Source organism: Onychomys torridus, chromosome 5 (genome assembly GCF_903995425.1).
Source record: "Onychomys torridus chromosome 5, mOncTor1.1, whole genome shotgun sequence".
In the NCBI taxonomy this organism is placed as follows: domain Eukaryota; kingdom Metazoa; phylum Chordata; class Mammalia; order Rodentia; family Cricetidae; genus Onychomys; species Onychomys torridus.
Window position 1 is genome coordinate 90,596,689 of NC_050447.1, and position 11,689 is coordinate 90,608,377.

Below are 11,689 nucleotides of genomic sequence, written 5' to 3' on the forward strand. Positions count from 1 at the left end.
TGCCAGCACACAGGCGAGTTAGATGCCGCCTGTGTTAGGGCTGCTTAGAACCAAGTTGAAAAGGAGGTGAAGAAAATGTCTATCGAGGTTGGACACCACGGAATTGCTGTTAGCAGTTTGAAATTAGTTCAGATCATTGAAAACGTGAACCTTTTGGAACTTCACTCCTCACTGACACGAGTGTCCCCTTTCTGCTGAGTCCCCAGCATCATGCTGGTCCGGGAGAAGCCAACTGGCAGTGTGTGCACTTTTGTAACCATGGAAACCTAGGCCAGATGCTGATGCAGGGAGCAAGCCACAGCTCCCCAGCTGTACTCACAGCCACAGGGCTCGTTAATAGGAATGCATGTGTTGAGAGCCAGGTTCCTGGAAACGGAGTTTACTGAACTGAAACTCCATATACTGCCTCCAGGGCTTTGGAGATGGGGGGATGATACCTCCCAACTTGAAATTTCACACACACACACACACAAATGATGTCATCATCTTCAAATGATGTTTAATGAACCATCTTTTCCTTTCATGGCATTGCAAGCCACATTCCATCAGTGCCTCAGAGGGTTACCGTGACTAATTACCTCACTTGCAGCACCAAGCCTCTGAACTGGCCCTCTCATGTTCTTCTTGGGGTGCTATGCAGACTCTTAGTCTTCCAGAGGAGTTTCACTGGAACTGCCTGGGGTAACCTCCGGGGCATAGGTGAGAGAGGAAAGGTGGCTGCAGGAACAGAGGGTCCCTCTGCCACCTACAAGCCCCATGTTGATCAAAAGGGCCCTTGGTACCAGATGGACATGGGTGGTCACTCCCAGGAGGCCTGGCAGGACAGACTAGGCCAGTGAGTGAAGGACAGCTAAGGGTTTTCTCACAGTCCAGTCTCCCCTGGGCTCTTCCTGAACACGGGGCTGGGTAGTCACTGAGTGTGAGATCAGAAGTACTTCGGGCCATGTTTTGTTGTTTTCTTTTGAGTTACGTCCAAGTATCCAGTAGGCCTTCGAGTTTGATGGTTGAGACAGAAAGAACAGGTCGTCTCATTCTGTCTCTTGCTACAATCTACCTAGAAGAGTAGAATTCAGTGCTCCCGAGTCCTGTTAGCTGTCAGGGAGTGGAGGAGTGGTGTACACATGCAAAGCTCACAGACTGCTGAGGTCACGGCTTCTCAAGAGCCAGGCTGCCTGCTGTGCTCTCCCTGGTCTAAAGACTGAAACTGGGCCTTTGCCTGTTGCTCTTTGTCAAGGGCAACCATAGTGAACTCTGGATTCAGGTGTCTTCTCACATCACTTAGAGGGATAGAGCCGGGGGAGAGGGGGCACTCACTTAGATACTGTGTGTGGGTCCCCAGTAGGGTCCCGTGTAGCCGGGGAGAAAGACCAAACCTGTGTCTAATAGCTTCCTTCCCCCTTAGATAGTGACAAGAGGCTGCGAAACTGTAGAAATGACCCTGAGGAGAAACGGACTGGGCCAGCTCGGCTTCCATGTGAACTTTGAAGGAATCGTTGCCGATGTAGAACCTTTTGGCTTTGCCTGGAAAGCAGGCCTTCGCCAAGGGAGCCGTCTCGTGGAGATCTGCAAGGTGGCTGTGGCCACCCTGACGCATGAGCAGATGATTGACCTGCTGCGGACGTCCGTGACTGTGAAGGTGGTCATCATCCACCCCCATGAGGATGGCTCTCCCCGCAGGTAAGACCAGACACATTCCTCCCTGCCTGCAGGATCCTCAGAGAGCCCGTCAGATGTTTCTGTGAGTGCAGTGGTTAAAGAACTTTAGATGGGCAGGTGATGTGCAGTCACTGACAGGTTATGACTCTAAAGAGTGTCACAGTGTATTGACTCTGTGAAACTGAGTCACCACAGACCAGGGCAGTGGTCCATTTGACTCACCTGGCCTATGGAGACTTGAGTGTGCACAGCACAGCCTTCACACGCAACCTGCACACCTCAAATTAATCAACAAGATAGATACAACAGGGCTACCCGTCTGAAGGAATGTGGGACAGCAGGTAGATTCTGGAGGTCATGCTGTCCTCAAGCTGAAGCAGAGGTGTCAAGTGGGTCCAGGGTATCCTTGTAACCCGTCCTGAAAAACAGGAAGTGAGGTAACTACACTTGAAGGCCAGAGGTGTACAGGTGGTGAGAAGGGACAGGATAGGGAGTGGGAAGTGGCCTGTCTGCTACTGACAGATAGTCGTGGTACTTAGCCTCAAGGAAACACCACCAAGTGTGTCTAACCTGTGGCCTGGGAACCACATGCACCTCCAGCAAAGACTGCTGCGAATTGTAAATATATGGGGGGGGGGGGGGGGTTTCTTTTAGTGTACATGTGTGGATGGCAAGGTCATGTTTCAGTGTCAGAAGTTTGACTGCCAATTACTGTGCTCCCTGCAGACCATAGCCCATGTTGGTGTGGTGGGTCTCTGGTGGCCATATCTCCCACGCAGCTTGTGTCTCCATTCAGGTAGTCATGAGGCAGATTCTGAAGCTTACCTCTTGGGAGGATGGAGGAGCCAAAGTCTATGGCTTCTGCTGCATGCTCATGGGGGACACAGACATTCTAAAGTTCTTTCCATATCTGAAACATAGGGACCCTGCGGCACCTAGCTTGGATGGCTTTTTATAAAGCTTGAATAATAAGACCTCTTAAAGCATTCAGAACTTTGTAGCATAGTTAGTGTTGGGGTTGGGGAGACAGCTTTAAATCCACTCAGGTTTCCGTCGTCTTCACAAAGGGACTCTCTCGCAGACAGTAGGTTGGCCGTTGGTACCTTCTGACTCATGACACAGGGTATCCTTTCTCCCTCCTCCCAGGGGCACATGTCTGTTGCATCTGTGCCATGCCTGGGCCACATGCAGCTGTCACACACTTGAAATGTGGCTGAGTTTTTCACTTTAATTAATTCAGTTTAATTAACCACAGGTGGCTCTAATGGCCCCTCTTTTGGGGAGCTTGGCCCTAAGTGGCGGTCTTTTAGAAAATAGACGGCTCGTGTGTCATCTTGGTCTCTGCAGTTAACATGCCAAAGTTTGTAAAGTCCGTTGGATTAGGTTTAGCATTTGTTCCCAACCTGATGTGTTTGTTTTTGTGATGCTGGGTTGGAACCAGGGGCATGTGCACACTAGGCATGGACTCCACCCCTGAGCTGCAGCCCTAGCCTTTCAATGGCCATGTTCCCTATATTTGCCCAATATGTTTATAAGATAAAGGCTTAAAGAGCTGAAATCCCCCTTAATGTTAAAGGCCTAACCCTGCAAAGCCCCCCAAGAGGTTTCTCATAGCCTCACCTTGCCCAATGTTGACCATTAGACCCATCTGTGTGTCTGTCTGTCTGTCCATCCATCAGTCGCCTCCACCCCACCAAGGGACCCCAGGAACTGTACTTAAGTGTATATATAAAGAAAAATAAAGAGCTATTTTATAAGAACAAGACCCAGGTGGACTAGGAGCACATCTTCCAGCCTTCCTAGAAGGCTCATGTATCCTGTAAGTGAACATCTTTCACAGTAACTTTTAGCCCATCTGTGGTGGGAATACATATGTGTGACTCCTGGTAAGGAGGGTCAGGTCTTCAGTCTCTCTCCAGACCTACTACTGCAGAACTGAGTAAAAAGGTTTCCAGGCCTTATCTAGGTTTGCTCTGCTGTTGCTCTGCAAGAAACTCTCGAAGCTTTCAAGAATGTTAGATAATAAAAATAGTAACATTTTCATGGTATTTCAGTCATACAGTTTCAAAGAATAGAATTTCCTAAGGAATATTGAATTGTTTTTCAGCCAAAACAAATAAACAGAACTATGGTGTAAATGTTTTGCTGCTGTCTTTTCCTCAAGAGTATGTTTTTCCTCTAAAGAGACTTTCTTATCTGCCTGGATCTGCCTATAATTAATTCTTTGTTTTAAATGCAATAGAAAATAGCCAGGATATTTATTCAGAGCCTTTGCCTTTGTTAATGCCCTTCCCCAAGCACATGGTCCCTTTCTTCTCTATAGTGCACAGTCGCCTTCTTCTGTTTTCATCTTTGGGAGAAGGTTCTGGAGTTTTAAGCCCAGCACACATCAAACAGGATTCTCCGTTGTTTGCTCGTTTTTTGTGAATCGGAATTGGAGCCTTTTTAAAGTTAGTATTTTCGTTTCTTCCTGATTCATTTTCTCTTCTGCTATCTATAGGCCATGATAACAGTATTGGCTGTATTCAGATATCTACTGTGACCTGCAGTCCCCTGTCACACTAGCTCTTAGCTGTGGTGTGTGCAAGAAGTGCTGTTCTTTCTGTCACGGGGATGTTCCAGCACAGTCGGGCCCTGGACTGTTGGCACTATTGGAAAGAGAGCACATGTGTTGCACACGTATACCTGTGTGCATGTGCTGCTGGAGATCAATTCCGGGTCTCAAGAATGGCAGACAAGTGTCCAGCCACATTCCCACCCCAGAGTTCTGAGACCAGCTGGCCTTGAACCAGCAGCAATCCTGCCTCTCCATCCCACAGGCTTTGTCACTCCTAGCCTGCACTGGTAGACATTTTAAGACGCCATAGAAGGGATGCTAAAAGGAGAATAGGAAGCCCTTGACTCGTTCTCATTGTTGTATTGAGTTGAATTTGGCTTTCTTGGGGTTGGGGCAGAGTCCCCCACTACATAGTAGGCCAGGCTGGCCTTAAACTCTCCTTCTTCTCACCTTATCCTCTTCAGTGCTGAAATCATAGCCATGCTTTGACAAACTGAAAAACCTGGGCGAAGAGATGAGCACCTGCTTTCCCTCAAAAGACTTGAGTTTAGTTTCCAGCACCCATATTTGGCTACTTACAACCATACTGCCTCTAAATCCTGAGGATCCAGTGCCCTCCTCTGGCTCCCCCTGGTGTCTGAATGTACGCGTGTACTTACACATGCCTTTACATGCACATCAACAAATAATAAGTCTTGTAAATAAAACTGAAAACTCTTGTTAAAGGCAGCTTGCTTTGGTTCCACAGCCTGTAGTTAAGTACACAAGGACTTGCCAGAGGCTCTGACAGCACATTTGATTTGTGGGTTAGACAATTACTTCCATCTTCTTTCAGAAATTGGCTCTTAGAGTCTGTTGGGGAGAAAAGAAACAATTTAAATGAACAGTTATGTGCATGCACACACATCTGTGTGGTGTGTCCCCCGCCTCCCCGAGAAGTTGTCCTCAGTGCAAGTTCCAGGAGGATGACAATAAATGGTCAAACTAATGAATCATAAGGAGTTTTAGCCCTCATCGGCACTGTGAAAATGCTTCCATTCCTTTTGGAAGCTCAGCTGGATAATAGTCTTACAGGGTATCAGTGACAAAATCATTTGACCCAGAGCCGCCCGCAGCCTGAGAGGCCTATATGTTAATGGGCACTTCTGGTTATCCTTGGGTCAGAAGGTGCCTGGTTATGGCTCTTCACTGCTGAGTTAACTGAAGCCTTCTGTAGGAAGGTATTTGTGTTGCATCAAAAGCATGAGTGTTCTGAAGTCCTTTTCTGACCCAGCCTTAAGGACAGTCCAGCTGTCCCAGCTCCCAGTTGAAAGGAAAGCACAGCCACTTTTTGATTTCTTGATGGGGTGGGGGTGGGGCTTGTTAAAGAATCTCCTGCTGGGGCTGGGGCCCTTGAGTAAATTCATGCACATTGGGAATGAGTGGCCTGGGGCAACATGGGAATAATGCTCTTCAAATGGAAATGAGCAAGGACTAGGCTGGACTACCAGGCAAGATCTGCCCTTGCCCTAGGTGCCTAATTAAGGTCCTTCTGACTGGAGGAGTAGCCTGTTGTATGCCTCATTGAGCAAAAGACCCAGTCTCAGGTGAAGGTGAGAACAGACACCCAAGGATGTCCTGTGACCTCTGTATGGGCGCTGTGACACACCTGCACCCACATTTACACACACAAAGGTTTTTTGTTTTTTTTTTTAAGATTTTTTTTTCTATTTTCTGGTGGGGGGGGGGCTAATTCTCAAAGGTGACATTCTGTCAATGACATTTTAGGGAAAAGGCATCCTTCTTCCAAGGCTGCTATCTAAGGGAAGTAATGACTCACCAGAATCATGCATGACTTGCCACACATTGCTAGTGAATTTAGTAAATATGTCCAATAAAAATGGAAATGACCCTCCAAACCGTGCATCTGGCTCCTGTGATTCTTTGTGTTTTGTTGACACAGGTCCACATTTCCATGAGATATAGGACAGCAGAGATTGCCATAGGTGCTCTCCAGTCAATATGATTGCTCCCACAGTGTTCTGTACAATTAAAGCTTCCTGCGTCCTGCTTTGGTCTCCACTCTGAAGCACAGGAAGAAGGGAAGAGAGGAAATGAGGAACAGGAAGAAAATTCCATTTTAATGGCCTGGTGTTCTGTCTACACATGTGTGTACGACAGTTGAATCTGGGCTCAAGTAAGGTTTTAGATTACAGTTCTAATTTATACAGATAATACAAATAGGTATTGTGTTTACTCTTGTCTTACCAACCCTCTAATGAATTTTGATATGAAATGTAGAAACAGTTCAGGACTTGAGGTTGTAGTGGCCTCCTGGCCACCTGGCACATGTGTCCTGCCAGTATAATGATTACACCCTTTCCCTAAAGTAAGAGCATGGAATTTAGGACCTTTGATGAATTACATATTTCATTTATTCACTCATTCATTTGTTCAGTTGTTCATTCATGCAGTTATTTGTTTGTTGGTTCATTCATTCATAACTCTCAACAAATTTGTGCCGAAAGTTGCTAATCACTTGCATTGTTAACAGGACAGCCTCTTCTTCACCCTGGTGGGCCCTCGTCTGTCCTGCATTCTTAATGCAGTTCTTTTTGTGCCCATTTTGGCTATTTAAAACAGTGCTAACCAGAGCAACAACTTTTTACTTGATAACAAAAATTGTGCAGTAGTGTGTAAGACACCATCACCAACCTCACTTTACATTTCACATGTAACACTGTTACTAGGAATGCAGAGGATGACGCTGGCCATCACCTGCTGGCCAGGTTACCCAGGGCCTAGATGGCCGACAGCTCTGGGAGCTCCCTCTTAGACAACCCTTCGTCCAGAATGAGCTCCCAGGAATCTTCTCCATGTAACTCAGAAGTGTTACTGTGCAGTAAACATTTTTTCTGCTCTCGAGTTTTCTAAGAAAAGGGAAGTAGCCAGTTTCAGTGAGGATTTCTGAGCCTTTCCAGTTCTGTGCCAGGTCCTGGGGATTCAGAGTCTTCCCACTGATGAAGAAATGGAGGCAGTTGAGTAGTTAGTTGCTCAGGGCCAGAAGGCCTCTCGTCTGTGTGGCACACACCTGTTCTATGTGATGCCACCCATTCAATGCCAGACATCATCTCCCTAGAGTGTCCCATCAGTCAAGTGGGCTTTGGTCTAGATTGCAATCTCCCCCCCCCCCAAACGTGTGTGTGTGTGTGTGTGTGTGTATGTGTATGTGTGTGTGTGTGTGTGTGTCTTTCTGTGTCTTGAAAGGACAATTGCTGGTTCCTAAGCTCTTTTGCCTGGGTCTGCCCCTGCCCTAGCCTCTGCAGCTTCTGCAACCTGTGGTTGTCTCCTGGCAGGAAATTTTATGCCTTGTGAGCCAGAAAGACTTCACAACTCAAGAGAGGAAGGAACATTAGCTAGCCTTGCCCCCTTGTTGTGAGACTTGGAATGGTTCTTTTAGCTATTAGACACTTCTTAGCATAACAGACATTAAAATGATTAACGTATCAGCGACTACCTTAATCCCCAGGGCTCTGAAAGGTTCTTGTACAAAATGAATAATATAAAAGAAGCAGGTAATTTATTTAAAGGGTCTGCTTCGCTTCCAGAGAGTCTCTTAGTAGCTCCTGGAAAAAGACACACTCGGACCTGCAGCCATGGTGTACATTGGCAGTCAGTGTGGGTATCTATTACCTGTGAGCAGTAGACATCGCCTCTGCTAGATATGGTCCAAAGCCAGGAAGTGGGGCCACTGTAGACCCAAGCCATCTTCTCTAGGGTAGTGTTAAGATTGTCAGCTCAACAGAATGTGGAGTTGCCTGGGAGACACACCTTCCTGAAGTTGCTTTGTTTAGGTATTTTGTCCCAGCAGTGAGAAAAGCAAATGACAGAGATGGCGCCCAGTGTTAGAGAGCAGGGGCATCTCTGAGGTGGTTAAGTCGGTAAGTCAGTCAGCAGGCACCCCTTGTGCAGGGTGAAACTATCCCAGAAGTCTGCTGTGGTGAGTTCAGAGATCGGTATTGTCTGTCAGAATACAGCAGAAAAATTTAAGATTCTCTGAGGTTCCAGTCCAGGAAACTGTGTGTCCCCTGCAGACCTGTAGCACCACACTCTGTCCGGCACGTCATCAGTTACCGTGGCCTATAATTGTATGTGCCTTCAGGGTATATAGTGAAGAGTCAGAAAAGTTATTGGAGAGAGGGGAAATGTTAAAATCATCTTATTTTTAACCTAGAAGCTGGGTTTCTGTTGATCTTACCTAGCCTGGTAATTAGATCCTGAAGTTGATGATGTCTGCTGTTGCACCCAACAGCACAGAGAAAATCAGTATGTTGATACGCTAGTGATCGCACCCACAGCCTTGGCCAACATAGTTTCGTGTCTCTTGTTGGCAAGAAAGATTGCAGTGTGCCTGATGCTGGCAGTGTGCGCCTCTCCGTTGACTGGGTTCTATGTGTGGAAAAGAAGCTGTGCACCGGTGTCTGAACATGCCAGGAATCAGAAGAGTACAGGATCTGCTTGAAAGGTGTTTCACAAGCCAGGCAGTGGTGGCGCACGCCTTTAATCCTAGCACTCTGGAGGCAGAGCCAGGCGGATCTCTGTGAGTTCGAGGCCAGCCTGGTCTACAGAGTGAGTTCCAGGAAAGGCTCAAAGCTACACAGAGAAACCCTGTCTCAAAGAAAAAAAAGAAAGAAAGAAAGGTGTTTTTCACTTACACTCAAGAGTAGTAGAGCTTTTGTTTTTCTCCCTTAAGAAATGTCACTTTGTGTTAGGTCTTTTTGCTATATTTGGGTCTCATCTGGCTTTCGCTCCTGGTAAAATATATTTGTGGGATGCCATCTCCAGTAGTCTAAGAGAGGTTATCCAGAGGACCCAGGATGTCTGTGGAGTCCATTACTTATCCGTTACTTTCTTGTCACTGACAGAATACCTGATCAGTGCATCCTAAGGGGGGAAGGGGTCATCTTGGCTCACCTGAGGTGCTATGGCAGCACACTCCAGGACTCCTCGCATCCAGAGTAGGTTGCCTGGGCTGTCTGTCAACCTCCAGGCCTCTGTGCCAGAGATCCATGTCCTCCTATTAGGCCCCTCCTCCCCGAACAGCGCCACCACCTGGAGAATCAAGCATTCAAACACATGAACCTGTGGGGACATTTCACATCCAGGCCAACCAGGGGTGGTGAATTCAAGGCTCAGGCAGATCCACCTCTTCAGCAAGCAAGGGAAGGGGATCTGAGGGCTAAACGTGCAATTCTTCTATGTGCATTCCGTGAGGATTTTCCTCAGACCTGTGGAGCAGAGCTAAGGTTGACTGGTAACTTCCATTACAGTCTGTGATCTTTGACATATTAGCTACAGGAGTCAAGCACATCTTTAGATCTTTGTTCTTTAGAGTTAGCGCTCTCAAAGTTTCACTTTATAGCATTACATGTGTGCACATGTATACATTTATGTGTGCAGGTATACATGTATATGTGGATGCACATGTGTGTGGAAACCAGAGATCCATGTCAAGTCTCAGTTGCTCCTCACCATTTTTTTTTCTTGAGACAGAGTCTCTCAGTGAACCTGCAATAACTTGGCTAGACTAGCTGGCCAGTGAGCCCTAGGGGTCTGCCTGTCTCTGCCTCCCTAGCATGGAGATTACAGGCGCATGCCCCCTCCAGGACTGTGTGTAGGTTTAAAGGATTGAATTTGGCTCCTGATGCTTGCACAATGAGCACCTCACCAACTGAGCTTCCTCTCCAGCCTGAGAAAAGAAGGAACTTCTCTTGTGGGGGGAAAAAAACTGCAGATTTTTGGCATTTAAAAAAAAAAAAAAAAAAAAAAAACCTTTTACATACGGCTTTCTTTGAGTTGTTTCGAGAAACATAATTGTGCTCTTTTTCTCATTCTATCTCATGCACGACACTCCTCTCAAATTCTAGGTGTGAGTATGCATTTATGTAAGTTTTTTCTCCCAGGATTCCAGTCAAATTATAGTGTGCTGTTGACAGCTGGAGTCCGCAGGCCTGAATTAAGTAGACCACCCTATTCTCCTCCACCTGCCTTGTCTTTCCCTCTCCTCTTCTAACTGAAGAACAGATGTGCAGGCACAGCCACAGAGACACACACCCTGTGGTCCCCTGCACACTGGGTGACTCCTCACAGCGAGTGAGAGTAAACACACCTGTGGGCCTTCTGAGTGCTCCTGGGTCTTCCTACTGTAATGTCCCATTTGGTGATTTCCAGTGGGGTCGTTGACCATGTGGAAGAATCAGCAGTCCTGGGGGTGGCGGGGAGGGGGCGGGGAGGGGTGTTGAATCTAGATACATAGCAAAGCACTCATAAACTAAAGTCCTTTGGTAAAAATTGTAATGTTTCCTCAGATTTCACTCAGAATAAAACAATTCAATCCAGTATAAATCTGAACTTAAATATTTGACTGTCAAATTCAGAAAATCCAGAGGACATATAGACTAGGTTAAGAAGCAAACTGCTTTGGGGAAAGGAGATGGAATCAGAAGGGGAGGAATGAGGTGAGTGTCCTGGTGCTCAGAGCCTCTCCTGCTGAAGACAACATAGTAACTAGGTCTTAAAGTTAAAAAAAAAAAAAATCCTAGTTATCATGTTTGTCAGAATCAGAGGCTCTTACTTGTTCTCTGAGCCTTGGCTGGTCAGGGAGCCTCTCCATAGGGCTGGGGTCTGGCATCTGTTGTCTTTCTGGTGAAAGTGGTCCTCACTCTGCCTTGGGGAGCAGCTGGATTTGGTAAGAGGTGGTAAGGCTGAGTCTCCTTTGCTCATTTCCCACCCATTTTCCCAGTGCCACCGCCCAAGTCCCTTATTTCTGCAGAACACTGAAGAGCCCTGTGCTTATTCTCCAGGTCCCTCTGGTTGCCCCCTGCTTCTTGGACCTCAGGGCCTAAGCTTGAACTTTTCACAGGCCCTTCTTTCTAAGCAGCCCTGTGTCTTAACCCTCCACATTCACTCTGTCAGTTGGCCATACTGGCATCTCTTGGCTGAGCCTCTGGGCTGTGCAGGGCATGGTGGTTCTCCTTCTGCATGTCCTGGGTATGGTGGTTCTCCCTCTGCATGTCCTGGGTGGTGCTAAGCTCCTGCTCTTCCTCAGCAATGCTTTTGAAAGGAACCAGCATGCTTTACTCCAGCATCAGCTGGTGGACGTGAGTTCCTGGAGCAGCTCTTCCAAAGGCTGCATAGGAATTTTATGCTGACTATCTAGAGAGGGGCAGTACCTCCAGACACTGACTGCTAGACTAGCATGGCCAATTGGGCGATTCACCCTGATGCCTGGGTCCTGGTACACAGTGTCTTGTGTCTGTGTCTGGCTCTGTGGACATTTGTAGCACCTGGGTCTGGCCATGACCCTGCTGTGTGATCCTGAGCAGGTGTACAGCATCTCTGGGCTTTGATGTCCAGTGACAGTAGGCAGCACTTGGAGGAGTACAGAAGGTCTTTGAAAACACCTAGCAACTAGCAATAACCCAGAGCATCCAAAGG

The 11,689-nt window shown here is 47.2% G+C and overlaps 1 protein-coding gene across 3 annotated transcripts in view; it reads left to right on the forward strand.

The window, feature by feature from the left end:
- Sipa1l2 (signal induced proliferation associated 1 like 2) overlaps positions 1–11,689 on the forward strand; it is a 167,260-nt gene that overhangs the window by 112,043 nt on the left and 43,528 nt on the right. For all 3 annotated transcript variants that reach the window (XM_036187010.1, XM_036187012.1, XM_036187011.1), the window contains one exon: positions 1,403–1,677. In XM_036187010.1, the coding sequence (XP_036042903.1) occupies positions 1,403–1,677 (275 nt within the window). The remainder of the gene's footprint in view (positions 1–1,402; positions 1,678–11,689) is intronic.